The 27,199-nt window shown below is 37.6% G+C and overlaps 1 protein-coding gene across 2 annotated transcripts; it reads left to right on the top strand.

The window, feature by feature from the left end:
• Positions 1–4,088: 4,088 nt before the first annotated feature.
• Positions 4,089–25,509, top strand: LOC5565755 (ATP-dependent RNA helicase vasa). Of its 2 annotated transcripts, none has more exons than XM_001650077.2 (5): positions 4,089–4,278; positions 13,245–13,286; positions 13,355–13,457; positions 18,202–18,983; positions 24,289–25,509. In XM_001650077.2, the coding sequence occupies exons 2-5, from the start codon at positions 13,263–13,265 to the stop codon at positions 25,294–25,296; spliced, it is 1,917 nt and encodes a 638-aa protein (XP_001650127.1). In that variant the 5' UTR covers positions 4,089–4,278; positions 13,245–13,262; the 3' UTR covers positions 25,297–25,509. The 2 variants fall into 2 exon arrangements, with proteins under 2 accessions (XP_001650127.1, XP_021700879.1); XM_021845187.1 differs by lacking the exon at positions 4,089–4,278 and adding an exon at positions 12,502–12,884.
• The last annotated feature ends 1,690 nt before the right edge of the window (positions 25,510–27,199 follow it).

Genomic DNA, 27,199 nt, shown 5'->3' with positions numbered 1-27,199 from the left:
TCCAGTGCCGGGAGAAAAATGCCGGATGCTGCAGTTTACAATTCGCGTAAGAAGCAGGATCTATTTCCTATCGGAGATTTTACTCAGTTTCGATGACGAGTCTATATTCGAATATTTTGTATTTACACCTTTATTTAATATGAATCGAAAACAGTTTTTATGTTTTTTTTTATTATCGTTATGGAGCTCATAATGGAGGAGATTCGAACTGAAAGATCATTCATTATAACGTCGTGTCATAGATTTTATTGAAACGCACTTTAGACTACACCACTGGCAAAACTCCATTCAGGATGATTTATGATACTCTTCTCGAACAGTCGTTTTGTTCAACGGAGCAAACGCATTGTCCTGCCTGAAAAATTCTGGCGGTTCGGCTACATCGACTGTGCGCAATCAATTCATATATAATTGTACCGTAAACCTCAGCATACGTGTAACGACCAAAAAAATGGTACACGTTAGATCAACTTAATCGTCGATCGAAAGTAAACAGTCAATTTGAAGAGCGATAGCCAGTGTCGTAAAAATTCAGCCGAATGATACCCGATCAGTGCGAAAACGAACAAAAACAAACTCCGCTAGCAAGAAGCCAATTTGACTTCGAGTGCGAATGCGACGAGAAAGAGAGTGGGTGCAACACACGCACACATTCAGTTTCACCCACTGTTGGTGTCATTTCGAAATTCAGTTTCACCTAGAGGCACTGAAATTGAAAATTGAATATAAAAAAATACAAATGAATTTTATATTACTGGTGTAAGAAAACGGCAATGTGATGCCTCCAGTTGATGAATCATGATTGTCTTTTAATAAAAAAAAAAAATACAACTTTTGCAATTTGCGGATGTTTTGTGGGGTATTCTGACGGAAATGATTTTTTCACTAGTGAAATTGAATTTGCTGCCACCGAATGTCAGTAGGTGGATGAGAATTAGTGTAGAAAAAGTAATTAAAAACTGAATGCACGTTCTATCAGATTCGTGCATGTATTGTCAAACAAACATTCACACAAAGAAGAATTCAACGATGACGGAGCCTACTGAGGATCGGCGTTGTTGACTGTATATTGAAATATGCAGACACTGGTGATAGCTCTCGGCAGAATTTAATTTGGTATGATTATGCCTGAGGCAAACTGAAGCATGCTGAGCAATCCTGAGTAACTCTCTCGTGTTTTCTGAGTTATACCCGTTTAGAACTTCCCACCATCTTTTACCTTGGGATCACCCAGAAAAATCTGTAGCCTGAGCTAATTTGATGAGTTATGAGTAACTCTGGTGCAAATATTCACTCATGTTGAATCTGTCTTGCCCCTTGATTCTTCCAGAAATTATTATGGAAGTTCCAAAAACATCTCATAACAGAGTTGGCCGCAGATATTTGTAAAAAAAATAATTCATTGATTCATTCAGAAATGCCATGGAGGATTGCTCCATTTGTTAATGGTTAAAAAAGTTTCTTATTACAATTCTTACAATTAGTTTCTTATAGATATTCTCAATCGTTCTTCACACGAGTTCAAGATTTCTACTGATTTTTTGAATCGTGGGTAGGACAATCCTATGACTGTCCTACCCAGGTCTTTTTGTGCGTAGTACATGTCCTACCTGTCCTACCCACTTCCCGCGCCACTGTCTTCATGGATGATCCTAGCTTGTTTGTGCCATCGGCGTCGCTCTGTTTGCTTAGAATTGGGATAGGCTGGGAATCTGTGGAAGGACACTGTTTTCGGTATGCATTTTAAAATATATTTACACATTTAGATTTACATTTTTTTCCAAAACTATCATCACCTATCATGGTTTAAGACAATTTCCAAATTTACTCTCCGATAGATGCTTCTTTTTCTCCTCTGGGTGACAAGACTGCTGTCTCCGGTAGGTGAAACTTGCTTTGACGACCTCCAACAAACGTCAAATTTTGAATCCCACCCACCATCAAGCAGCACCCACAAGCCGCCATTCCCGCTCGCAGATAAGTGGATATGAAGAAAAATAGCACATTTTACGATGTTGTTCTGAATGTTCATTCTTCTTAGTTTTATTGCATGTTTGATACCATGATCGACGGAACTCATGAAAAATGAAAGTATTTTGAGACACTGACGCAATAATAACAAAGATATCATATAACAAATCAAGCTGTCCGAAACTGAGGGACAGGAGGTGCTTAACGAAAATTGTAATTTGTTCATATTTAGTTCAATAGGGTCCTAAAGCCCTGTTCCAATTTTAGTGCCAAACGCTTAAGTTTAGGCCAAAAACACATATTTATTCAATTTTCTAATGTTTTCCGTTGGTTTAAGCCCAAAAAACATTTTTTTAGATTTTGTCACATCCTTTGGCTTAAACTCATATTTTGGGTGTATTTTGTTTTCCGTGTCCCTTACGAAATGTCAGATAGGAACAACCCCAGTGGTCGAACTAAAACCCCTGTGGTGTTTTTGTCGACTAAGCGAACGTCAAACATGATCAAAAGTGTCAAGGTTCATTTATGGACCAAATTTTTAAATTAAAGTTTAAACATGATATAGCCATTATTTGAGCGGGAAAAATTGCTAAAGTAGTAACAGTAATATGCTTTTTCGTGTTATTAAATAAAAACAAGTTTTCATTAAAAATTTTAGGACCCAATTATGGTACAAAATACATTCATCCTATCAAATTAGGATTATGTTCGATCATGCTTGCGTGATTCAAAGTTTTTTTCATATTCAAAATAATTACTAAATAGGCTCAAAATTAAGAAAATAGTCAGTTTTTTTAATGATTTTCAAACTTTTCTACTTTTTTAAAAAGGCATGCATATTTCAAGGATGTGTTATTCTTCGCGAACATGATTCTACACAATAGCTTTCTTTTCTACTAATACACCATCTTGATTGGACCATGATTTCTTAATTTTTCGACTTTGTCCGGTATTTGGATGTTCGAAAAGTAAATGCTCAAATGCTCAGTTTTATCATACCAACTTGAGTAAATGCTCAAGAAAATGATTTGACAGGTGGATTTGAGTAAAGTAAAAGCTTTTGCTCAGTTTATTCATACGACCTATTGGGTGCTGTCCGGCACTGGGGGATCTCCCCCTAACGTGTTGTAACGGTTGCATGGATGAACCGATTAAATTAAATTAATTTCAGATAAAATAAACACTTAGTCTATGTACAAACCGTTGAAGCAAGTGCAGAATAATCCTATCTTTCCAAATGGCATGCGAATTGAGTTGGTCTTTCGATTAAAACTGGGAAGTTTGCAGGAAAATGGCCCAGGGGGTCCAAAATATATAGGGGTCCAAAATATAATGGTTACCCTATTACCTCTATTTACAATAGGGGTTTCTGCGCTCGTGTACATACACGTTACATGTCACCAACACTACTTCAAGAATGCTGGTTGAAAATATAAACAAAGATCAGCTGTTCCCAGCAAAATCAAACGGCAGTAAATATTTTCAACCAGCAAATATGCGCACGTGTTCGTAAAGCCCCAAACGCAATGACAGCGGAACGGCAACGGAAAGCGGAACCGGTTCGCCAGAATTAATCACACCATCTCGACTGAGCTGTCAACGAATGAAAGTGAACCAACACTGAGTCGACGACTACGTTATAGCTGATACTGGTGAACCGGTTCCGCTTTCCGTTGCCGTTCCGCTATCATTGCGTTTGGGCCTTAACACCGCTCGGTGAGAGCTCAATTCAGATTTGAGAATTCCGTTTTTGTGCAAACCGTGCAAACACCAAAATGGCCAGATCAATGCTTTCACCTTTTGTCTTATTTATAATTTCTCCAAAACTCAACCATCACCATCGGGCAACACTTCTCCGTACTGCGCAGTGGGGAGAGTGTTATCTCTCCACAGCAGCAGAGAAAACAAAAGAAAAAGTTCCGAGGATCGTCGTTTGTGAGGTTCGATTGAAGGACACTAGTCGTCTCCTTCATCCGCTTGCATTCTAATGCAATTACAGACCTGACGTCATGTTTGATGTCGCCTAAGAACGCCGGAAGAATGAAAGAGACGATAAGTTTCCTTCGACTGCACCTCTAGACAGGAGCACATTGGGTCGTTTGGTTTTTTGCCGTCGGTTTCCGCGTGTTTTCTCATTCGTTAATGTCCTCTGAAAGAAACTGCAAGTGCGTCGCGTTTCCTCGCCGTAAAGTAAAAGATCTAGTTTTGGCCGACATCTCCCTCGTGTCTTCATCAAAGGAAATTAGTGCACTTACGCATTATTTTTGCGTATTCAAATCGGTTAAAGTTCCTTTTGCAGCATTTAAGGTAAGTTTGCGAATTATTTATATGGAATAGTCTGCCAAAGAAAGTTGTTCTGCGGTGGCGTGTTTTCGGCCATCTTGATTCTTGAAATAGTTTGGCTGTTGTGAAATGGGTGAAATAGTGGGAATTTGTAATATTTCTGCTAAATGGAATAAAACTAAGGAGTAAGTTACCTATTGGAATTATCTTGAAATCATACAAGAAAAATGAACATCATTTTATTGCTATTAGCGCTATGCCCCCTAGTTCTGGCATCATCAGTCACAGGGCTGGTAGCGAGTTTCTTTTTGTGACGGTCAGTTTTTCGAAGCCGGTCTTTTTCTTGAAGACATTCCAATGAAAGTAACTTAGTTGAAAAAAGTCAGTTTTGAGCAAACATTGAAAATAATCAGAAAATTTCAAATTTGTTAAATATAAGAATTTTTAATGTTATGCGAAGTAATAGCACAAACAGACGTAACACTTCAAACAACTCGCGATTAAATACATAGTCGAGAGAACATGTACGCCCAATGCAGAAATCGGTATGTTTGGTCGATGGCCCAACTGTGGGTGGTAGTGTAAACGTCAAATATATGGGGCTCTGTACAAACATGTACCTCTCCCTTTCACTCTTTCGTGAAATTGGTAAACAACAAGGCCAGTAAAAGTCAAAATCCCATGCAAAATCAAAACAGTACAGAGGCCTATGGGGCTCTGCATTGTTTTGATTTTGTATAGGATTGTTTACTAATTCCATGGCAGAGTGAAAGGGAGAGGATGAATTTTGTGCAGAGCCCTATAGGACTGTTCTGCGAGTATGGGCAGTAGGGTGCGGCTTATTTTTCAAAAGTTCGCGTGTTCCTATGAATTCAAACCACATTAAAAGAGAAACCTCTAAGTTTAAGGTAAAAATATTAAGATTTAGAGGTGGCGCAAGCGTTTTGAAGGTGAATTTTCAAGTTATATTTAAAAAATGGTCAGTGAAGTCACCATATCTCGCGTAACAATTTAAAAGGGCCAATCCTCAGATCGTTGACTGAGAAAATTCGATTTGAATTTTATTCACCACATTTAGGGTCCATTCACAAATTTCATAACGCTGAAGGGGGTGGGTGGGCGTCCTTGAGATGTTACAGCTCATACAAAATTCGAAAAGTATTCATACAAAATGCGTGGGGTGGGTGGGTCAAAAATAACCATTTTTGGCGTTATGAAATTTGTGAACAAACCCTTCAATTCCTAATTCTCAATATTCAAATCAATCAATGTGATTTCTTGCTAGTTGAGTGACGATTTACTATTACTACCGTGTACGCACCAAACTTTGCGCAGTTAAGAAATCATCATCCTATTTTTGCTTCAAATAAGGATAAAGTATGTATATTCTTATTCAAATTTCTGCCAAAGATGGGCATTTAACCCTTCAGTAGAACACATGATTTAAAAAGAATAAAAATAAGTCATAAAAAATTAAAAAAATGCAAAAGGTGATACAATATTTTGTGCCTAACATTGCGCACAAAATCTGAATTGTTCCTAACTTTGCGCATGATGTGCCTAACTTTGCGCATGCCTTAAAATACTCGTTAACTCCAAATAATATTACTTTTTTATTGCTTTTGTATTAAACAAAAAGGGTACAACTAATATGAGTTTCATCAGGAGTTTTTCCTTGAATTTCAATTTAATTTGTTCATCCACCCCAAACATAGAGTGGCCACGAATAGTGATTTACTCTGTTCTTCATTTTTTATTATATATTCGCAAGATTAAAATCTGAACAATACAGTTTACAGCCGTAGTTTGTGCTTGTTTGTTTTCGTACGTATTGTTTATTCTCTTGTTTTTTTTTTTTTAATTCTTAACCTTTATTTATTTTTGTGTTGTTTCTGTTTATCGTTTTTCTTATTTTAATCCATCTCTTTGAATAACTATCGAAATTCGACGTTCGTGTTCACTGCTAATGGTCGTGATCGATTCGATTTCGCACAATTTGGAAGCTTTTTTTAAAGCAAATCTTCTCTGTTGTACATGTTGTCAGCTGGAAATGGAGGATTTCCAGATGAACTTGACGAGTCTTAATAAGCAGTTATGTGCTTCAACTGAAGCTCAGCCGAACTATCTTCTTCTTCTTTCTGGCGTTACGTCCCCACTGGGACAGAGCCTGCTTCTCAGCTTAGTGTTCTTATGAGCACTTCCACATTTATTAACTGAGAGCTTACTATGCCAATGACCATTTTCGCATGCGTATATCGTGTGGCAGGTACGATGATACTTTATGCCCTGGGAAGTCGAGAACATTTCCAACCCGAAAAGATCCTCGACCGGTGGGATTCGAACCCACGACCCTCAGCCGAACTATGCTCGAGAGTTTTCTCGTTTGCAATAATGTCCATTAGTATATTCAAGCTTTCCACTGAAATCGAATTCATGGAAAGCATCAATTAGTTCGGGAGATGTATCGTTGATCACTAGCGATTCATTATTTTTTGTTGCCGTACGTACCGGATATTCCATAATTGAGCGGGCTGTTTTGCTAGACAACTGGAAAGTGAATCATTGTCCATCAACTGAGAAGCCAACCGCTATCAATTATCCAAGTTTACAGTAAAAGTCTCCTCCTGCGTCAATACAGTATTCAGTAGGGTATTTCGAGATTTTTCGATGCACACCATGCCTTCAGCTTCATACAAAAGGTACTTTCAGGAATATTATATGTAGCCGCTGCCTTATGGATTGAGTGACCATTCCTGGTTAGACCGACAGCTTTTATCATTTGCAATAACGTACATGTATTTACGTGCCATTTTGAATTGCTAGAAGTGCGCAAAAATTAAGACCCTTATGTAAAAAGTGGGTCCTAACATTGCGCATCGCTTTTTTTCAAATAAAAAATCGACATATTGTCTGGAAAATTAATGGAATTAATAGAATATTACCTTTTTTGCAAATATACCGCAAATATACTTCTCACAACACAGTTTTGTTCAGAAAAATTTTGATTTTTGGCAGAGCCACTTCTTAGCGCTTGTGTTAAGACGGTGTAAAAGTTGAGATTTATACGAGTAACGTCAAGGTTTTTTGATTATTTACAAACATTAACGAGGGTTTCTTAGTAAACACATGTATGTCAAATACTTATTTCGCATAAACGAACATGTTACTGAAACAGAATTGTTGAAAAAATCATTGATTAATTATCATTTTTTCATGCTTGTTAAAAATGCGCAAAGTTTGGAACTGCGCAAAGTTAGGTGCGTACACGGTACACGCTAATAATCGTTTTTTTTTGTGGAAAAAATGATGAGTTTATGCTTGGCCCATTTTCGATTTTCAACAAGGCATGGGCCTTTTTTCTGTTGGTCAAAATTTAATTTTATTAGCGTGCTTGGCCCAAGGCTAGGCCTTTTCGGTTTTCAATGAATGAGCAAGAGAGAGTCATTGGCCTCTCACCATGCTAAGGCCACACTCAGGCAAATGACTATCGATAAACATAGGAACTCCTTATGAAAATTCGCCACAAGGAATCGGGTTGAAATTCATAAATTTGCCTTATGAAATTGAAATTTGAAAACAAAAATAGTTTTCGCGGCAACTTGGAATCGAACCAAGGATCTTGCGATCGCTAGGCTCGCCTATCAACGCCTTGGTGTGGATTGATGCTATAAACGATACATAAAGCGTTCGTATTGCGATAATCGTTCCATCTTTCATAAGGCAAAATGTATGAATTTCGATAGTCCAGTTCGCTGCGTGCAATGACAGTTTGCGAAATTTTCCGATTGTAGGCCCTCTTGATAGAGCGAGAACCGACCATTGGCCGTTTCAAACAGTGGGCCAATGCATGATTTGGAAAAAGCGGTTATTGGCCGTTTTAAAAATCGAGTTTATAACGGTAAGTTTTATGATTATGTTGACAATGTTTGCATAGTTTGTGGGTGTTGGGAGATGCTATCGACTGGTATCAAACCCCGATTTGTTTACAATTTGATCATTGGCCCTTTAGAATTGTTACACGAGATATCTTCGTTATTGTCTAACCAATTTTGGAACTTTTATTGAGGATTTTGCCCTCTAATAGACTCACACCTAATTAATTTTGTCATACCAAAATATTCTCCCACCATGTTTGCCATATATTGGATGGCGTCGTAGCTAACAAAACCAACAAATAGGGTAACGTATATAACTCTGACATGCATATAATTTGGACAGGCTAGTCGTTCTATGCTCATTTCCAATGAGATGGTGAGGAATATATGTACGGGAAATCATGTATTGCATTATTAATACACTATGCGACTTAATAATGATGATTATTTTCAAAACAATTACAAATTGGCTTCAAAACTATCAAAATTGTAAATTGTATCATCAGAACATCTGTGAAACCTACGAATGCAAGAGGACGTGCGTTTCAAGAACATACATTAAATGCAATAATAGAGCTCAGAATTGACATTCATGAAAAGTTTAAAAGTGGCAATATGATTAAATATGTCTAAAATTTAAGCTTAGTTCATCTAAAATCTTAACATGAGTATATAAGGCATAAATCAGGTGATGTCCAAAATAGATTATGGTTTTTGTTCTGTTGATATAATTTGGTCATCTGATGAAATACACTGGAATGTCGCATGCATGCATACTTGCAGGCGTTTTCTCGTGGATCTGATGATATTTGCTTGCATTAAATGAAATTATTGATTATCACTAATATACACATCCAATAAGCTAAAAAATTGCATAAGTCACAAGTAAACTCTCAAAGTTTTATGAAACAATCGTCTTTTTAAGAAACCATTGTATGGATATTGAGATAACGCCCCTGTCCAAATTATATGCCCTCCCCTTGGTTATGCGACCTTGCCGCGATGGGAGGGCATAATCCATTAGCCCATATGATGGAAACCAAAGGCGTAACCTGTAGTGGTGGTATCACATTTTGGCACTTTTTGCTTAAAGCCGCGTCATAATTCATATGGCATAGACGCAATAATATCTCGGATGTGATCCAACGGACATTCTGCGTCATTGATAGAATTGATGCCCATTTCAAATAATTAATCTATTCGAAGTGGACATTAATACTATTGGTGACGTTCAGTTTGCCTTTTGCTAACCAGAATGATCCGTAGCCACTCTTACTATTAGCTAGCTAGATACATCGTTATCATATACGACGTAGGGAGTACATAGGAACTCTTAGGAAAATGACTAGTAGATTCACTGAGTAGAAATAAGTGGCGACAATCTTATTTTAATATGGTTTTTACATTGCCATAATAAGAAATACCTCTTTTGTAACAGCGGTATAAATAATCTAATTCCAGCTTCATTTTCGCAAAATTTACAAGTAGAAAGTAGGCGTTGTGAAGCATTGCATTTGCCACCGAAAAGTGAATCATGTAGGAGACTGTAATAGAAGCCTAAGGTAACTTTACTTTTCAATATTCACTATAAAATGACTGTGGAAAGTAAGACGCTGAGATCGATCATTAGGGTACACTTGCTAGTTTCGAAAAATTGTTGAACAGACAAGGAAAGCGACTTTTTTCTTCAAGGATATATGAACGTAATGACCAATAAATACTTTTAACAACAACAAATTAAATTAACTAGAACTACTACTAAACAGCCTAATTTTGTTAAAACTTGACGACAATTGACATTTAAGACTCTAATCTAACGTAAAAGACAGGAGTAATCAGAATAGCACTTGAATGACAAATTATTCAAAACCATTTCGACTGAACAGTATTAGTAATGACACTACTACACTACTATTTCAAACAAATTCTGATGGAGCTGCTGATTATCACAATGCTTCCTTTTCTCAGAAGCAAGGGAATATGGGTACTTTTCAAAAACTACCACGTCACAATACTTATAAAAAACAGTGTTCATGTGGGCGCCATTGCCTAGTCCGTCTGAGTATTGGTCCTGGTAGAGGGGAAACTTGGCAAAAGCCAGACCGAGGGTTCAGCCTTGACAAGTTAAGCTGTCAGGCAGCTCCAACTGAATACCATACAAAAAAAAAATTATATTCACATGAGGGTGTCCAAAATGTATATTTGGTGTCCGAAATGTATAACAGACATGTCGCCAAAAAACGCTATTTTGGAAGCTAACACTACAGTTTGTAAGCTTTTTATTCCCAGAAACTCAAAGAACAATGAAGCATTAAGCATATAAGTATCATTACGTAATAAAATATTAGTATCTAATGCAGTTAATTGATCGCCGTTTACAGCCATATCCTTAGCCTGTCCAAAACATATAATTTACCCTAACGCACATGTAACGCATTATGTTGGATTGTACATTGAATGCAAGGTGTGTGCTTCTATGAAAGTGCCATATAAACTGACGTGTGAGTATTTATTTTTCCACGTTGAAAATGTGCACGAGAATCTATTCCTTAACTAAACGAACACCATTAAGCACTATTATCTTCAAAATTCAATTTATGAAAACTTAGAACACCAAAAAAACTCGGCTCTATTCCGAACAAAAAAAATTCTATTAGGAAACTTCTTAGCGTACTCGAATCTTTCGGAAATAGAAAAAGTGGAACCTGTTTAATTCATTCGTAGAACGGGTTGTTTCCACACATGTATGCCTTTGAGCGTACTAACCTATGAATGTATGTGGGACCTTAGTTATATGGGATTTGGTTCAACAGTGGCAGTGGAACAGGTTGAACGCACAGTATCTGATATCTGGGTGTTTTCATGCGGGGCTTGCTGTGATGAAAATGACCTCAGAATGTGTGTATGAACAGCCATTCTTGAAATGGGTCGTTGGAATTGCAGTAGAGCTATCACCTTTCATCTCCAGTTCTAAAATTGTCTGCATCTATAAAGACATCATCGTGTGTCAATAAATAGCTGCAAACAAACTTCTTTCATAAAAGCACTGCCGGTCAGTGGATTGTATACACATACACACACATACATACGTACAAATGATCTACCTGTTCTATGAACAGATTGAACAGGCTGACCAGACGCCTCTGCATTTTTTATCTCCAAAACTATCATTTCTCGAAAACTTTTTTCAAATCGACGTAAGTTACTTTCATACGGTTTTGAGAAAATTAATTCAGAAGAATCACAACCTGTCTTCTAAAACTGTTTTAAAATTAATCACCTTTTTGACATTTTTTCGCCGTGTACATTGCTTGAATTTTGCATACAATGAGCTCGGGGGGGGGGGGGATGTATGTTGAAGCGTTACTACGGCTCATATAAAAAAATGAAGTTTTTCATACAAAAAGCGTTACGGAGGAGGGAGGGGGTCAACAATTTCCAATTTTAGCGTTACGTAATAAATGGACGCTGTCTTACAAATACATTACATTATCAATTGACTACTTCGTTGTTACTTATCATGAATACTTTCCATAATTTTTTGTATGAAAACATTTAGTTTCCTATAAATTTCATGAAAAAAAATATTGAAATATGCAAAAATACGAACAATTCTGGACAAACATTTAAAAAGGGCACATCGACATTGGTAAACATTGGCTTTGCAAGACGCTCTTGAGCCTAAGAAGAGCTAACACCAATCTTTCTGATAGTGGTATTAGTTTGCGTGGGCGGGTTAAACAGGGCTCAACAGCAACGTTTCTAAAATAAGGCTCAAGACCTCTTGGGCCCTTTTCAAATGTTTGTCCAGAATTTGTTTTCTTATCTCAGCCCCGTAGCCTACGGGTTAAACAAAAAAAAATCTAAGCCTTTTATGGAGAGCCAACAGTAGCAACAAACGGTAACTTTAAACAACAACAAGACATCACACAGAAATAATGGCGAAGTCATTTTAAGGTTTCTCCAAATTGTTCAATTCACAATGAACTCTAGTATGCTTGGGGTCTGTTCAAAATGCCCATCATGTTATGAATCCTTGCTACGCTTGCTACAGATGATCATTTTTGAAAACTTGAAAGTCTTCCTGTATAATTAATTGTAAGTAGATGATCATTTGCAAACTTGAAGTGGAGTGGAGTAGTGCAATTAATTGTTTCATGTCCCCAAATCAATTCGAAACAATTTCTTGAGTTGTGTACATTCGAACTCACGGAGTATGTGGCGTGCTTTTGCAAATGTTAGCTTTGCGCAATTATCGGCTCAGGTCTCTAGTGAACATAATCGTCCCTTTACTGACGTTTCGGACGTTTCACCAAGATAAACAAAATTGACAACAGTTCGGCTTTTGTCTTGTAGAAAAGCCGGTTCGGTCGTACCATACATAAGTCGGTCTCTCGTTCCGCTTTCTTTGTTACAAATGTTAATCTCACCGTAAGAATCAAGAATTCTATCAATCATTGTTACATGATAGGTAGTTAGCAAGTTATCACGGATTGAAATATCAGTGTTTGTTCGTATTCTATTTGAGGTTCTTCCGATCGTGATAATCGTTCTGTTCTGCATGTTCGAATGGTTTGTCGGATGTTTATTTGATTGTTCTTCGTCAGCGTTTTTGGTTCCCGCCAGTTTAGATTAATATTATAATGGGAAGCATTATTCGGTGAGCAGGATCAACTAGATAGTAGGTTTTTGGGGTTATTCGGTTGCACAGTTGCTCGAGCGATTAAAATTCGAAAACTACGGTGTGGTCATTCGGTAAGTTGTACATAAATGGGTTGCATGTGTGGAATGGGCGGAAAAATGTGAAAACGTGGTTAAAACTAAATGCCGTCGAAGCAATGATTTTTACAAGTCCCATCTGTTTGTGTGGGGGGCGCGTGCTTGGCGCTTGTTGTCACTCATCCGCAAACAATTAATGCGCCGTGTTGCTCTCTATTCGTCTCTTTTGCTTTGCTGCTGTGCTTCCTCTTGGCTCAATTCGTTTTGAAGTAATTAATATCTTTCTTTTCGTTGATGATTATTGTTATTATTTTTTACCGTTGGCTAGTTTTTCAAGTGATATTCGCTCTTGTGCATTGATAGTAACAGCGACGTTCGTATGTTTCTTCTTTTCAGTAAGACGGTGAAATCAAAATGTGCGATGAATGGGAGGATAATGTAAGTAAAGCAATTCTATTTAGTAGCCTAGATGTTCTCAGTTGTTACTTGTAAATTGTGTTTCCTAGGATGCAACCGGAAAATCTTTCGGCCAGTCAAACTACGGCGGCGGAGACGATGCGCAGGACAGTGGTTTCGCGGAAAATCGTCGAGGCGGAGGCGGCTTTCGAGGTATGTCAGGAAAAAACATGTTCTGGGGATTCTATATCATTCCCAAGAAAACCATTGTCATAAAAACCATTCCTTAGTATGAACCGTTCTCCAGGATCTAATTCAGCAGAATCTGCCATTCCTTACCTATTTAACACACCGCAAAGGGACTGTCCATTAATTACGTAAGGGTTTATGGGGGGAGGGGGGGTCTGAGATTTCTTACGCGCCATACAATTTATTTTTGATTTTCATACAAAAAATCTTACCATGGGGGGGGGGGGGGGGTTGAAAAACCCCGAAATTTGTCTTACGTAATTAATGGACCGCCCCAAAGTGATCTGGTCAATATCAAAGATCATGTTCTGTTCAAAGTGTATCTCTGCCGAATATTCGGTACGTCGCTTACTTAGGGGAAGACGGGGTAAAACCGCCCGCCTAAGCAATTTAATTCATATGTCAGAATCAAGATTCAGTAAATCCTTTTTCGACGCAGCGTGTCGTTTTTTAAAGCCTTAGGCATGATTAAAAAACATCACAGGTGTTGTATTTGTAAAAATTAATTTATTTCTTGATGCTTGAAAAAGGGATGTCTTATCACGATTATTTTTAGCGAAGGGGTAAAACCGTCCACCCACGGGGTAAAAGCGACCACCACGATTTTTGTACACAATTTTGCGAAAAAAATATATCAGTTCACTGTGATTCTAAAATATATAATGTTTTATGAATTCTACATTGATTAACAGGGATATTGAACTATTTTTAGGGTTAATTAGCTCAAACAGCTTAGATATGTACTTATCATCACCTTTAGACACCCATATTTTGGAAAAATACGCGTATTTGGTTTGTATTTTCAACAAAATTGATTTCATTTTACTCGAATAGTAATGTACAACGTAGTTACAACTTTCAAAATGGTTTAGAAATTTTATTTGGTATAAATTAGGGGAGGCGGTCTCACCCCATCAACAGTGGTCGGTTTTACCCCGCTTATGCAATTTCCACAACTATGGCCTTATTGCAAAGCTAAATATTTACAATTCATATTACATTTCACTGAATGTAATTTGTTATGTTTTTACCTCAAAATCCCTTCCGAAATCCTTAAGTGAGCAGCTGTTTAATTTAGATCAAATTCAATATTGACGAGCAGAAACTTTGTTTTTGATGTTTGTTATGAAAAATGTAATGTAAATATCACCCTAAATGGTTCGGAATGTCAAAAATCTTGTGTTTATGGAAAGTGCGTGGTGAAATTTTACGAAATCCGCCATTTCATGCCAAACTGAAGGTGGTGCTTCTTACCCCGGCGGGCCCTCTTACCTCGTCCTACATGATGGCATTTCCATAATTCGTTTTAGCAGATTTCCTTGGTCAAATTGTCTGAAAATTAGCGCAAAATATACTTTTATGTTGAGCTTATTGTTGCACAATATGAATTTCCTACCTAAGTTTAATAACATTGTCCTTCCCGCATGAACTGGCGTAGATGCAGGGGTATATCGGGCCAGTTTTGAATACAACATTAATTTCCTCCCCCATCCCCTCATTGGTCTGAATTCTGATGTGGCAGGTGCCATTGTTGCCTGAAAATAGAAGCTGAGAACATGAAAAAGGATTCTAAAGGAATGGTTGTCCGGGGAATGTTATAGAATCGTTTTGGGTACCGTTTGGGACCGAAATCCGTACAGCACCGAAATCCGTACACTTGATTGAATTTTCGTTATTTTTTTTTACTTAATTCGTTTATTTGGAAGGCTCAGGTGCCGTAGGGCATAACAGAGCCGAAATCTTTTCTTTTTTTTACATTGTTTACATTTTATTTATTTTAATAACTATGTTAGTATGGGTCCCAGATAGCCGTAGCGGTAAACGCGCAGCTATTCAGCATGACCATGCTGAGGGTCGTGGGTTCGAATCCCGCTGGTCGAGGATCTTTTCGTAAAGGAAATTTACTCGATTCCCAGGGCATAGAGTATCTTCGTACCTGCCACACGATATACACATGCAAAAATGGTCAATCGGCAAAGAAAGCTCTCAGTTAATAACTGTGGAAGTGCTCATAAGAACACTAATCTGAGAAGCAGGCTTTGTCCCAGTTGGGACGTAACGCCAGAAAGAAGAAGAAGATGTTAGTATGGGGAAGTAATTTTCGTTATTTTAATATTAAAATTATTAATATACAGTTTTAAAATTACACATCTAATTACAATATGGATAAGTTATAGTTATAAGCTGAGAGAGACTCGCGAAGAGGAAAAATATCAACGTCATATGCAGCCCAGATTCCCCTCTCACGGAACGTCAAATGCAGCCCACCGTTTTTATGGCTGAAAAAGTGAAAAGTATTGTGTTCAAAGTAAACTGTTATTAAAAACCTCAGTCGGCGGAGCAGTTTTTTCCAAAGTTGCTGATAAATCTAAGCAGAAGATTAATTATTTCTAATGTCTGCTACGTTTGCTGGCATGAAATTTCACCCAAACGGCTATTTATGATTCGATGTGATGCAAACTTAATCATTTTTTGCTGAGAGGTTCATGTGAGGATTTGAACAGCATGCGCATAATTGGTATGCGCATGCGCATAATTGGTATGCACAAAGTGGAATAAGAAAAAAACTCAGCAATCACAGAAAAAGAAGACCGTCTTCGCGAGTCTCGTCTCAGGTTATAAGTTGTCGTTCATGCTAATTTGATACAAGTAGGCCATGTAAAAATCAAAATATGACCGCTCATCATTGTGATGATTGGTTTGTGTGCCTTCTTAGTGATTTACTGAGAAGAGTGAGAATAGTTTCCAACATATAAAAAGTCAAATTCGCACTTTTTCTGAACCAACTAGTGATCATAATGACTGAGTGAGTTTTCGTGAGTAAATGCTATTTCTGAACTGTTTGCCAGGATTATTGTGCTGTACGGATTTTGATTCATAATTCCAACTTGAATCTTAGTCCGTACAGTGCCAAACTTTAAAATATTTCATCACGTTTTAGCCAATAAATATGATAGTATGAAGCTGAAATTTAACGCGGTGATTTAAGAAAAAGGGTTGAAAAGGGTACAATGGACAATAATTCCCGAAAGCTGCGAATGCTTTAGGTATTTTGAAATTCACCGTAAGGCAGCATCCATTTATTACGTAACGCTAAAATTGGAAATTTTTAACCGCCTCCCCCCTTCGTAACGCTTTTTGTATGAAAAATTTCAAATTTTTGTATGAGCCGTAACGCTTGAGCCTACACCCCCTCCCCCTAGAGCGTTTCGTAATTTGTGGATGCCGCCTAAGAGATGCGGGGATAGGCAAAATGATTGAGATAGGCAAAATTTTGCCTAAACTAAAATGCTTATAACTTTACGAAAAATGGATGAAATTGGATGCGTCCAGAAGCAGTCGATGGCAAATTTGGTCTAGTTTCAGGAACTTGCTTGGCCATGCAAATTGGCCTTCAGATACCGGAGATGTTCCGAATGTTCCGAGATCATGTATAAATGACATTTTTTTCTGTCGCTTGTATTTTTGTGCGATGTGAAGTTTTATAGATGTTTACCATTTTTCTTGAAGCTAGAACTATGCCGGTTGAATGCCGGTGAACGCAGATTCGTTCGAAATTTTCAGATATATGACGATTTCCGTGAAACTGGTTCCGGAAAATATGTTCAATCATGTATGTATTTCCAATCATGTAAATATTATCCGGATCCAAGTGGGTATCAAACTTCAAAATTATGCTTTCGGCAGCACCATTAGATGCACGGACCACTGTATAACAGGTTCCAGGTGCCCTGAGGGAAGCGGCCAATTAGGAGTATGTCTGGAATCATATCAATATGAGTGCCAAACTTCAAGATTTTGCACAGTAAAGCTCCCGGGAGCAATTTCAAAATTAGCGGCTGCTAGACCACTGTATAGCAGTTTACAAGTTCTCTAGGAGATGTGGTCATGTTCCGAATTGGCCACTTCTCTAGGGGCCCCTGGAATCTACTACAGATTGGTTATTACATCTCGTGGTTCTAAAACTGCTCCACATGCTCCAAGGCACATTGAACCTACTGTCCATGATAGACGGTGATTCTAAAACTGCTTCCGGAAGCATGAATTTTATAAAAATTGAACTTTGTTATTGATATGATTTCGTACATGTGTGAAATTGGCCACTTCCATCGGGGTACCTTGAATCTACTATACAGTTGTCATGGCAGCCGGTGGTTCTGGAAATGCTTCAGGAATTATCACTTTCAAACATCTTGAAGTTTGATGCCCATATTTATATGCTTTCAAATATGTTCCTAATTGGCCACTTCCCCCAGGGCCCCTGAAACCTACTATAGAGTTGTCAGTGCGTCTAATTGTTCTGAATATGCTGCTGGAAGCATAATTTTGAAGTTTGATGCTCACTTAGGATACACAAAAAAGAACTAAGGTAAAATTGACGTCTTTAGCATTGATTTTTTTTTAAATTTTATGCAGCTGTACGGATTTTGAATCACGGGTGTACGGATTTTGATTCAACCTTATTAGAGTGTACGGATTTCGATTCAAGACAAGTGATTTTAATTCCTGGTTTTTACTCACCTTCAGGCTCATGTTGGGATTAATTATGTCATGAAAGATGTGAAAGTCATAGAAAAAGAGTGATCGATTGCCTTTTACAAATCCAAATATTTTAAACGGAGGTTTTAATTTGGCTTAGTGCTTAGGTGTACGGATTTCGGTCCCACACGGTACCTAAATAGACTTACATTTTTTTTTGTTTCTTGAGGTCGCGGTGGACGTGGTGGCCGCGGAGGACGAGGTGGACGAGGAGGCGGCCGTAGCGATTTCGGCGGTGGCGACAATGATGGAGAATATCAGAACGGATACAGTCGCGGTGGAGGTGGCGGCTATGGGGGGGATGATGACGCTAATGGCCACGAGAACGGATTTGGCGGCGGAGATCGTGGCGGATTTCGTGGACGTGGCCGCGGTGGTCGTGGAGGTCGTGGTGGACGAGGCGGCGGTCGCAGCGACTTCGGCGGAGGCGACAACGAAGGAGAAAACGGATTCGGTCGTGGTGGCGGAGGGGGAGGCTTCCGTTCACGCAACGATGACGAAAACAATGAGAACGGCACGGATGACCAGGTGAAAACGGAGAAGCCACGAGAACTGTACATTCCACCTGCGCCTACCGAAAACGAGGACGAAATGTTCGGCTCGGGTATCAGTTCTGGTATCAACTTTGACAAGTTCGATGAAATCAAAGTAAACGTAACGGGAGAGAACCCTCCTAGCCCAATCAAGTCGTTCGGCGATTCGGGTCTACGAGATTATTTGCTGCAGAACATTCGCAAATCGCATTACACGAAACCTACTCCGATTCAAAAGTATGCTATTCCCATCATCATGGACAAGCGAGATTTAATGGCCTGTGCCCAGACCGGTTCTGGTAAAACGGCCGCGTTTCTGCTACCTATGATCAACACGCTGCTGAATGATAACGCTGATATGGTCCCTGGAAATCCATTCGTAGTCATCATTGCTCCAACACGAGAATTGGCGCTACAGGTAATGTAACAAAATAACATTTAGAGCTGGTAGCGAGTCAACTATCAAATGCCTTTTCTGAATGCTATGTAATGTAATGTACTAGAGTCTCACTTGGTTTTGGAAATACTTGTTTTCAATACCAACATTATGGTGTATTTGTCTTCAACTATTGTTTCTTCAAAATTTTAATAGCTGTAGAAATGGCGATTTAATTGTATTGTCTTGACTTAGCTTTGTAAAATTAAACTTTTTTGTGTTGGAATTGTAAAAGGGCATAACGTAAAATGAGGCGAACTGAATTATTTTGTAGTGTTTCCGACATGTTTGAAGTTTGGATGTGTACAACTCAAACTGTGTAGATAAACAATTTTATTAGTCTCCAATATGGGTCGCGTCTTCCTTCGCTGAGACCCTTATGCAAGCCTGCCCAATCTTTTTGAACCGCGTGCTAAGTCTCATAAATATTGCGTCATTGATAATAGTAGTTTACGGAACAAGTTGCAGAATGATGATTTTTACAGTACGAGTCGTAAATTTTTATCCAACGAGGCTTGCCGAGTAGGATAATTACGACAAGTGCTGTAAAAATCGAGTTCTGCAACGATTTACGTACAACATTTTTTGCAATTTCGTAGAAGACCACTTGAGAGTACCGTAAAATGGGGCGAATAGAAATACTTTCCGACATGTTTCAATGTGTACCGTGATGATAACAAACAATTTTATTAGCCTTAAATATGGGTCGCGTCTTCCTTTGTTAAGACCCCAATTGCTGCTAAAAAATAACAATTCTCGCGTTCAGTATCATAAGGGCGTAACTGCAGTGATCGATTTCTCTTCATCAATTTTCTCTTTAGCTAATTGCTTGACCGGGTGATTGTTTCCAACTGCTATTTTTGACTCAGTAGAAAGTATTCACCGTCCTTCATCGTACTGAACCGTAAAATGTTTAAAAAATCGAATGAATTTCGTGTAATAATGTAAAGAGAAAATCGATGAAGAGAAATCCATCACTGCAGATACGCCTGTATGATACTCAACGCGAGAATGATATCGTACAAACAGGGATTGAATCCTGAGAAAATTGAGAGAATCTCTCACGTATCGCTCTCTGTAACTATCTTAACATGCTGCAGATTATGAGAGACTGTTTATCGTATACTGCAACAACTTTGATCAGATTGGGGGGATAGTAGTGCATGATAAAACCCCTCTAAACATGCTCCAAGCTTGGGGGACACTATTGCTATTGGAAGTTCGTGGATTGTTTATCGTGCCAGTAAAGAAAAAAACCTATCCCCAACGGTAAACTAGCGAGAAAAATGGATTTTATCATTGCTGTCTCTTTGGGGCTCTCGCTCGCTGCTTCCATTTATCAGACTTGTTACACCTTGCGATACAATGACGATCGTGGACCGCAACAGATGGGATGTTTTTCTTTGCTTGCTTAGATCGTGCTTCTTACTCAAATGAGAGCGAATTCTGCAAAGCCTGCGTACAAAGATTTATGAAAATGTTGTATGTTTCTATTCACCCTGCAATTGGGTGTATAGAAACACTGTTCAATAAATATTAATACTTTTTACATTTTAATGAAAATAAAAAAACATTTTTAAGTGCATCTTGAAGAAATATCAACATGTATTTACTTAGTGAAGAAAAAAAAATTAAAATTTTTAAACTAAGTTCAATTTTTGATCATTTTTGAAATCTGCCAAAAATGGCAAATGTTTCAAGCTATCGAAAATGATTGAGATTTCAATATTTTCTTCCCAATTTGTTAATGAGAAATATAGCAAAATTTTTAATTTTAAAATAGTCTAGCGATACTCTGTTGTTATTGAACTAATGAAAAAAAAATATATATATTTCAGTAGGTTTTTAAAGTTTATCATTACATAATACAGTCATCTCTCCCTTACTCGATATTGAAGGGACCATCGAGTTAGGGAGGTATCGAGTTACAGAACACAAAAGCAGTGCAACTGCGTTCCAAGGGACCATCGAGTTAGCCATGAAAACCAACTTTTACTATGGTTCTCTAACTCGATATCGAGATACGGAATATCGAGTAAGGGAGAGTCAACTGTAGTTGCATTTTTAACTGAAGGTCGCTTTGTTTCTATTCGCCCCACTTTTTTTATTCACCCCGTTTTACGGTATCAGAAATTATATCGGAATGCATTCACCATTATTTAACAATTTCTGAAAAAAAAATGTGTTATGATTCATTACGCAACTTAAAACAGTTGCGTAATGATAAAGCGTTGCGTAATGAATCATTACAGCACTGGTTTCAGTTGCGTAATGACTATTTCCGCACTGCATACTTCAGTGCAGGAAAGTAGGTCGTTTCATGACAGATTTGCGTGATAAAAAACAGCCTATTACGATGAGAAATTGCAAAAATAATATTGCGCGGCCCGCCAACGATTTTCCAAACTTTTAAAATGAATAAAAAAAGAAAATTAATTTTGGAAAAAATCTAAGGATTCAGCGAGAATTTCTATTAGTATTTTGTACAAAGGCCGAGCTCTCGTGTTTGTTTTAGCGCGTCAGGAGCAGGGTTGCCAAAATAAAAACCTGATTTTTTCTTTGAAATTTCTGTATTAATTTCTGTATCCTGCAGCAAAATATCTGTATTTGAAATCTGTATCATTGAAAATTTAAATAGAAATAAGAATTACACATCAAGTTCGAAGAAATACCAATCATTTGTAACTACAATGCAAAATTGTCACAACTCAGTTTGCATATTAAGGTTTTTGAAAGTTAATATTTTTATTCTTGCTCAAAAATCTGTATAAATCTGTATAGTTTTGGCAAAATTCTGTATACAGAATCTGTATTTCTGTATTTTTCCAAAAAATCTGTAATTTGTATTTACAGATTCTAGGTCACAAAACATTCAAGAAAATCTGTTAAATACAAATAAATCAGAATATCAGCAACCCTGGTCAGGAGTGATTTCTCGTGTTCAGGATTAAACGTGCTCCGAAAAGATAGATGCTCTTGTTCAGACGAGAATAGATTATCAACTGGTGAGCGCGTTTCATGCTCATAACACTTTTTTATCGTGGCAGCGTCACGGTTATGTAGTTTTCAAACAAACTATGGATGGTTCGTCGCTACAAGTGTCGAATAAAACCCTTGTTTCTGTTGTATATAATTTTAATATTCTATTCATATAAATATCTCTTTTCGACATTACTAAACATTATCCGGGTCGACATTATGAATGTTTACATACTTCCAGGGTGGCCACCGAACCGGGAAAAACGGAAAAAGACGGGAATTTGAATCCACCGGGAAAAAGACGGGAAAACCGGGAATTTGAGACGATCACCGGGAAAATCGTTTTGAACGAACATTTTCAAGTTGCAATCTACAAATCTACCTCCAAAATAAGTTATAGAAAGTAGTTATGTTTAATTATATATCCATGAGGCATCCGCAATTTTGAACCAATTGCTTTCAAACATTAATGATTTAATTTCTACTATGCTACCGTCAAACGGGGTGACTTGCAACACATTGCAATTTACAACTAAATTTCACTATAAAACACAAATTTCAAAACAAAATTTGTTTTAAATCGGTGCTTCAATACGTGTGACTCACAGTTCAAGTATGGGGCACGATTAAAGCTGTTATTATAAATATGTTTATACATTAGACATAATTCTTTTGAATGTCTTGAAAACTGATATTTGATGGAAGTTCAAAATCGTGACCTAAAAACATGAGATAGATTTAATTTACAAAAGTAATACTCTGCATGGTGTTTCTATAACTAATAATTGATAATATGACGAGCATTATTTTACAAAATTGTAGCAACAAATTTTTAATAAATATCATTTTTATTAAAATGTACCTATGCGGGGTGACTTGCAACACTAAGCAATTTAGAGTTTTATAAAAGTGAAAAACCTATGTGTTAGGTCTATTTTATAATCAAAAGAGTAATAATTCATCAATCAACTACAAACACTTGTTAAAAATATTGATCAGTTAAGATATTGGACCTTGATGATTTAACGCCTCTTTTTCCCATACAAAAATTGCTCAATTATTTTCTTACATAAACGTATTCAAAATGCTATTTTGCTGGTTCGAATGCTTTAAATACATGAATACTTAACATGTGTGACTAATAAAAAATATCAACATTTTGTTGGCAAAAACAAAATTAGCATTGAGTGTTGCAAGTCACCCCGCACAAGGACGTTTAAAAAATTTCACCTTTTTGATGACTTTTGATATGACAAAATAATTCGATTCAATCTTCTGTCATCCCATTCTGTAGGCCATTAAAAGTTCTACAGGGAATTTAGATTTTTAGATGACGTTTAGATCATGGTTTTGGTTGATTGAAGTTGAAAAGTGTTGCAAGTCACCCCGTTTGACGGTACACCATATTTCTTAAAAATCTTTCACTCTTTTCTTTCTTAGCAATGTTTCGAAACAGCTCATTCCTCAAGGCCAATATTTTTTGAACTTTTCTCTCATCACGTTTTGAATCAAAGTTCAATTACCGCGATGCTACCATATTTCGCGCACGCTCCTTATTTCGCTCACTGCCATTTTATCCATATTTTTTGGTAGTTATTGGACTAAATAATTGCATGTTATGTAACCATAACTAAAGTAGAATTATTCGTAATACTAGCCAACAACAATTCTCTTCGCAAAACATGTTTAAAATGTCAGTGAGCGAAATTAGGAGCGCGCGCGAAATATGGGTACTTTTTGCAGATTGGTTTAGCATTCTTCTGTAATTGCTCAATACCACAACGTATCTGGAAAACAAGCCTATTTATAAATGCTTTTAATATGTCCCTAGTGATCTAATCGACAAAATTTTGAATAAGGGTTCATTTACTATTTTAATAACGATCAAGCTGTTACAGCTCGTAAAAAATGTGTAGAATATTCATACAAAAAGCATTACGAGAGAGTGTGTGGATGTCAACAATGATAAGGGACAATGGAAATTCGCGGCAAAATTCTTGAAAATTCGCGTGTGACCAAAGCGATAAATTAAAAATTTCGCGGCTTTGTCGCGGTCGCATAATTTTGGCCATATTTTACACAAAAATACACATTTTCAGTGAAAATAGCCTTCACATGTGTGAATTTCGCGGAATTTCATTAGAGTAAAGTGGGGCAAGAGTTTCTTTTTGAATCTTTATTTGGTAAATTGTAAAATCTCATCTAGTTACTAACTAAAATAACTATTTTTGGCAACACTGTTCGCTACCAGCATTGGTTGAACTTCATTTGATCAATACAATTTAACTAACTCCCTTTGTTTTCGTAGATTTTCAACGAAGCCCGCAAGTTTGCGCTTGGAACCGTTCTCAAGGTTTGCGTTGCCTACGGAGGAACCGCTACCCGTCATCAGATGGACAACATTCAAAATGGGTGCCACATTCTTGTCGCCACGCCCGGTCGTCTGTTGGACTTCGTCGATAAGCAAGCAGTAACGTTTGAACGGGTAAAATTCGTGGTGCTCGATGAAGCGGATCGCATGCTTGACATGGGTTTCATGCCATCGGTTGAAAAGATGATGAACCATGAAACGATGCGGCCTAAAGAGGAACGACAAACGTTGATGTTCTCTGCCACGTTCCCCGCCGAAATTCAAGAATTAGCTGGTCAATTTCTGAACAATTACATCTTCGTCGCGGTGGGAATTGTCGGAGGTGCCAGCACGGATGTGGAGCAGACGATCCACCAGGTGTCCAAGTTCCAGAAACGTAAAAAGTTGGAGGAACTGTTGGAAGCTGACGATCCAACCGGAACATTGGTGTTCGTTGAGACCAAGCGTAATGCTGATTACCTGGCGTCGCTTCTGTCGGAAACTAAATTTCCAACAACATCCATTCACGGAGATCGATTGCAGCGTGAACGAGAGGAAGCCTTGCGAGATTTCAAATCTGGAAAAATGTTCATCCTGATTGCCACATCGGTTGCTGCACGAGGGCTGGACATTAAGAATGTGGCCCATGTAGTTAATTATGATCTGCCCAAAAGCATAGATGACTATGTGCATCGCATTGGAAGAACTGGCCGTGTTGGCAACAAAGGCAAGGCCACGAGCTTTTACGATATGGAAGCAGATGCCGCAATTGCGCCAGATTTGGTCAAGATCTTAACGCAAGCGGGCCAACAGGTGCCCGATTTCCTAGAGGGTCTTTCCACAGGTGGAGGTTCGTTCGGTGGAGGAAGTCAGTTTGGCGGACGAGATATCCGTTCTCGGGATACTGGCGGATCGCGCGTCGACGCGCAGCCCAAACAGATGGAACCAGAAGAAGACTGGGATTAAGGTTAGGGCCATTTAATGCGCATTCACTAAGAAGTGTTAAGAATCAGGTTGAACTTTTTGTTTTCATTTTTATGTTTTATGATGTACATTCGTATGAAGAGTGTAATGACCTTTTCCAAACAAGAACTATAATTGAAGCTGAATGTTATAAACAATGTTGGCTAGAAATGACAGATAAACAATAAAACGTTGCCAGTGGTGTTTTCTAACGCATTCTTATGTTTATATTTTTTTTTCCGAAACGAAACGAGGTAGGACTGGAATCAGGGTTTGGATATATCTTTCGGGACGAAACAACACAATTGTGCTGGACATACTTTTCAGTGCCGGATTCACATGTCCGTAGGTACTCAATTCTCTATAGTCAATGAATTACATCATGTGGTCGGGGTTCTGCTAAACCGCACCAACTGCCATTTTTTTCCTGAATTGAGTTTTTTACACCAGAGGACTCAAATAACCATAACCTTTCTACCATAAACATATCGAGTAATTTGAACAGTTCTTTTGTAATCTTAGATTTTTCTCTGAAAGGACATGTAAAACTTATTTTGTTCAGCCAGAGTGAATCATAAACCAACGCACATGATCAGATGGAATTTATTCATTTTTCTGATATAAAGCAATTTTTTTCAATTCCTTTTTAAATCTTTACAATTTATCCATTCCAAGCAACTCATAGAAACAGAGGCCAGTGAAATTGGGCAGCAATTGACCAATTTAAATTAAATATTGTTTCGGCGGCGTTGATCTATTTTCTTTGAAATTTTATCCAGCCACACAATTACAAGTCATTTTCATACATATACCTAGGTGAGAAATCGTCTATCCAGAAAGGGATGCAGGGTAATTTATGGTTTCGGCACCATTTGACTGTCATCGGCAATCAAAATTAATACGACAAATTTTCAGTATTTTGTTATCGAAACATCAATAAAATTTCAGATGATTCTTTGTTCTGTCAACTTAACCCTGGCGAGATTTCCGAGACTGAACAAACATTTTCGCCAGAGATGTTAGGGAGAAGTCCTCTATGCCCGGACACTTTTTGTTTTTTGGTAATATTTCAAAATCTACATTAGTTTCACCGTTAATTTTTGTACAGTATAAAAAATCACATTATTTTAAGTAGAAACTCATGAGAACAAAAATAGACCTTTACAATTCATTTGTACCAAAAATGGTGTGCACTGAACTGTGTCCTCTATGGCCGGACACTATGTCCTCTATGCTCGGACACTATGATTTTTACCATCAAAGTTTACATCAAACCCACAGAAAGTCGAAGGAGTGCTTCGTTTGTCAGCAATGCCTTGTGGGTTCAATTTATGCATGATGTACAGCGTATGAAGCATATTAGCGAGATCAGGTCAGTTCCATAAACTCCTTTATCAGCGCCATAGATCGATTCGCCATATGTCGCCGTCTATGTTGCATACACGGAGAAAAATATTTGTTAAATTCAACCATTTTTTAGTTAATTTCAAACAGTTTTTTGGGTTGAAATTTGCACAAACAAAATTATGGTTTAAATCCATAAAATGCATCGTTTAAAACAAACTAAAATTCTATGTTGTTTTTATCACGATTTTCTAGATAAATTCAACAAAATCTTAGTTTGAAACTACCATGAAATTTGTTGCTGGATTTGACAGATCTTGAAACAACCAAAAAGGTAGGTTGATTCAAACTAAAAAAATTGGTTTGAAATAACCAAGAATCACATTAAAATAAACAAATTCACTAGTTGATTCAACCAGGTTTTTGGGGTGATTATAGCCTTAGGGGCGGTCCATTAATTACGTAAGCCAAATTTCGGGGTTTTTCAACCCCCCTCCCCCCATGGTAAGATTTTTTGTATGAAAATCAAAAATAAATTGTATGGCACGTAAGAATTCTTAGA

The sequence above is a fragment of the Aedes aegypti genome, chromosome 2 (assembly GCF_002204515.2).
Source record: "Aedes aegypti strain LVP_AGWG chromosome 2, AaegL5.0 Primary Assembly, whole genome shotgun sequence".
In the NCBI taxonomy this organism is placed as follows: domain Eukaryota; kingdom Metazoa; phylum Arthropoda; class Insecta; order Diptera; family Culicidae; genus Aedes; species Aedes aegypti.
This window is presented reverse-complemented; position numbering and strand designations above follow the sequence as displayed.

What these genes read in the sequence shown, in the direction of transcription:
- LOC5565755 (XM_001650077.2), top strand. Translation starts at nt 13,263, where the DNA reads ATGTGCGATGAATGGGAGGATAAT. An exon ending in GCGATGAATGGGAGGATAAT is followed by an intron (nt 13,287 to 13,354) that starts GTAAGTAAAGCA and finishes TGTGTTTCCTAG; the next exon opens with GATGCAACCGGAAAATCTTT. An exon ending in AGGCGGAGGCGGCTTTCGAG is followed by an intron (nt 13,458 to 18,201) that starts GTATGTCAGGAA and finishes TTGTTTCTTGAG; the next exon opens with GTCGCGGTGGACGTGGTGGC.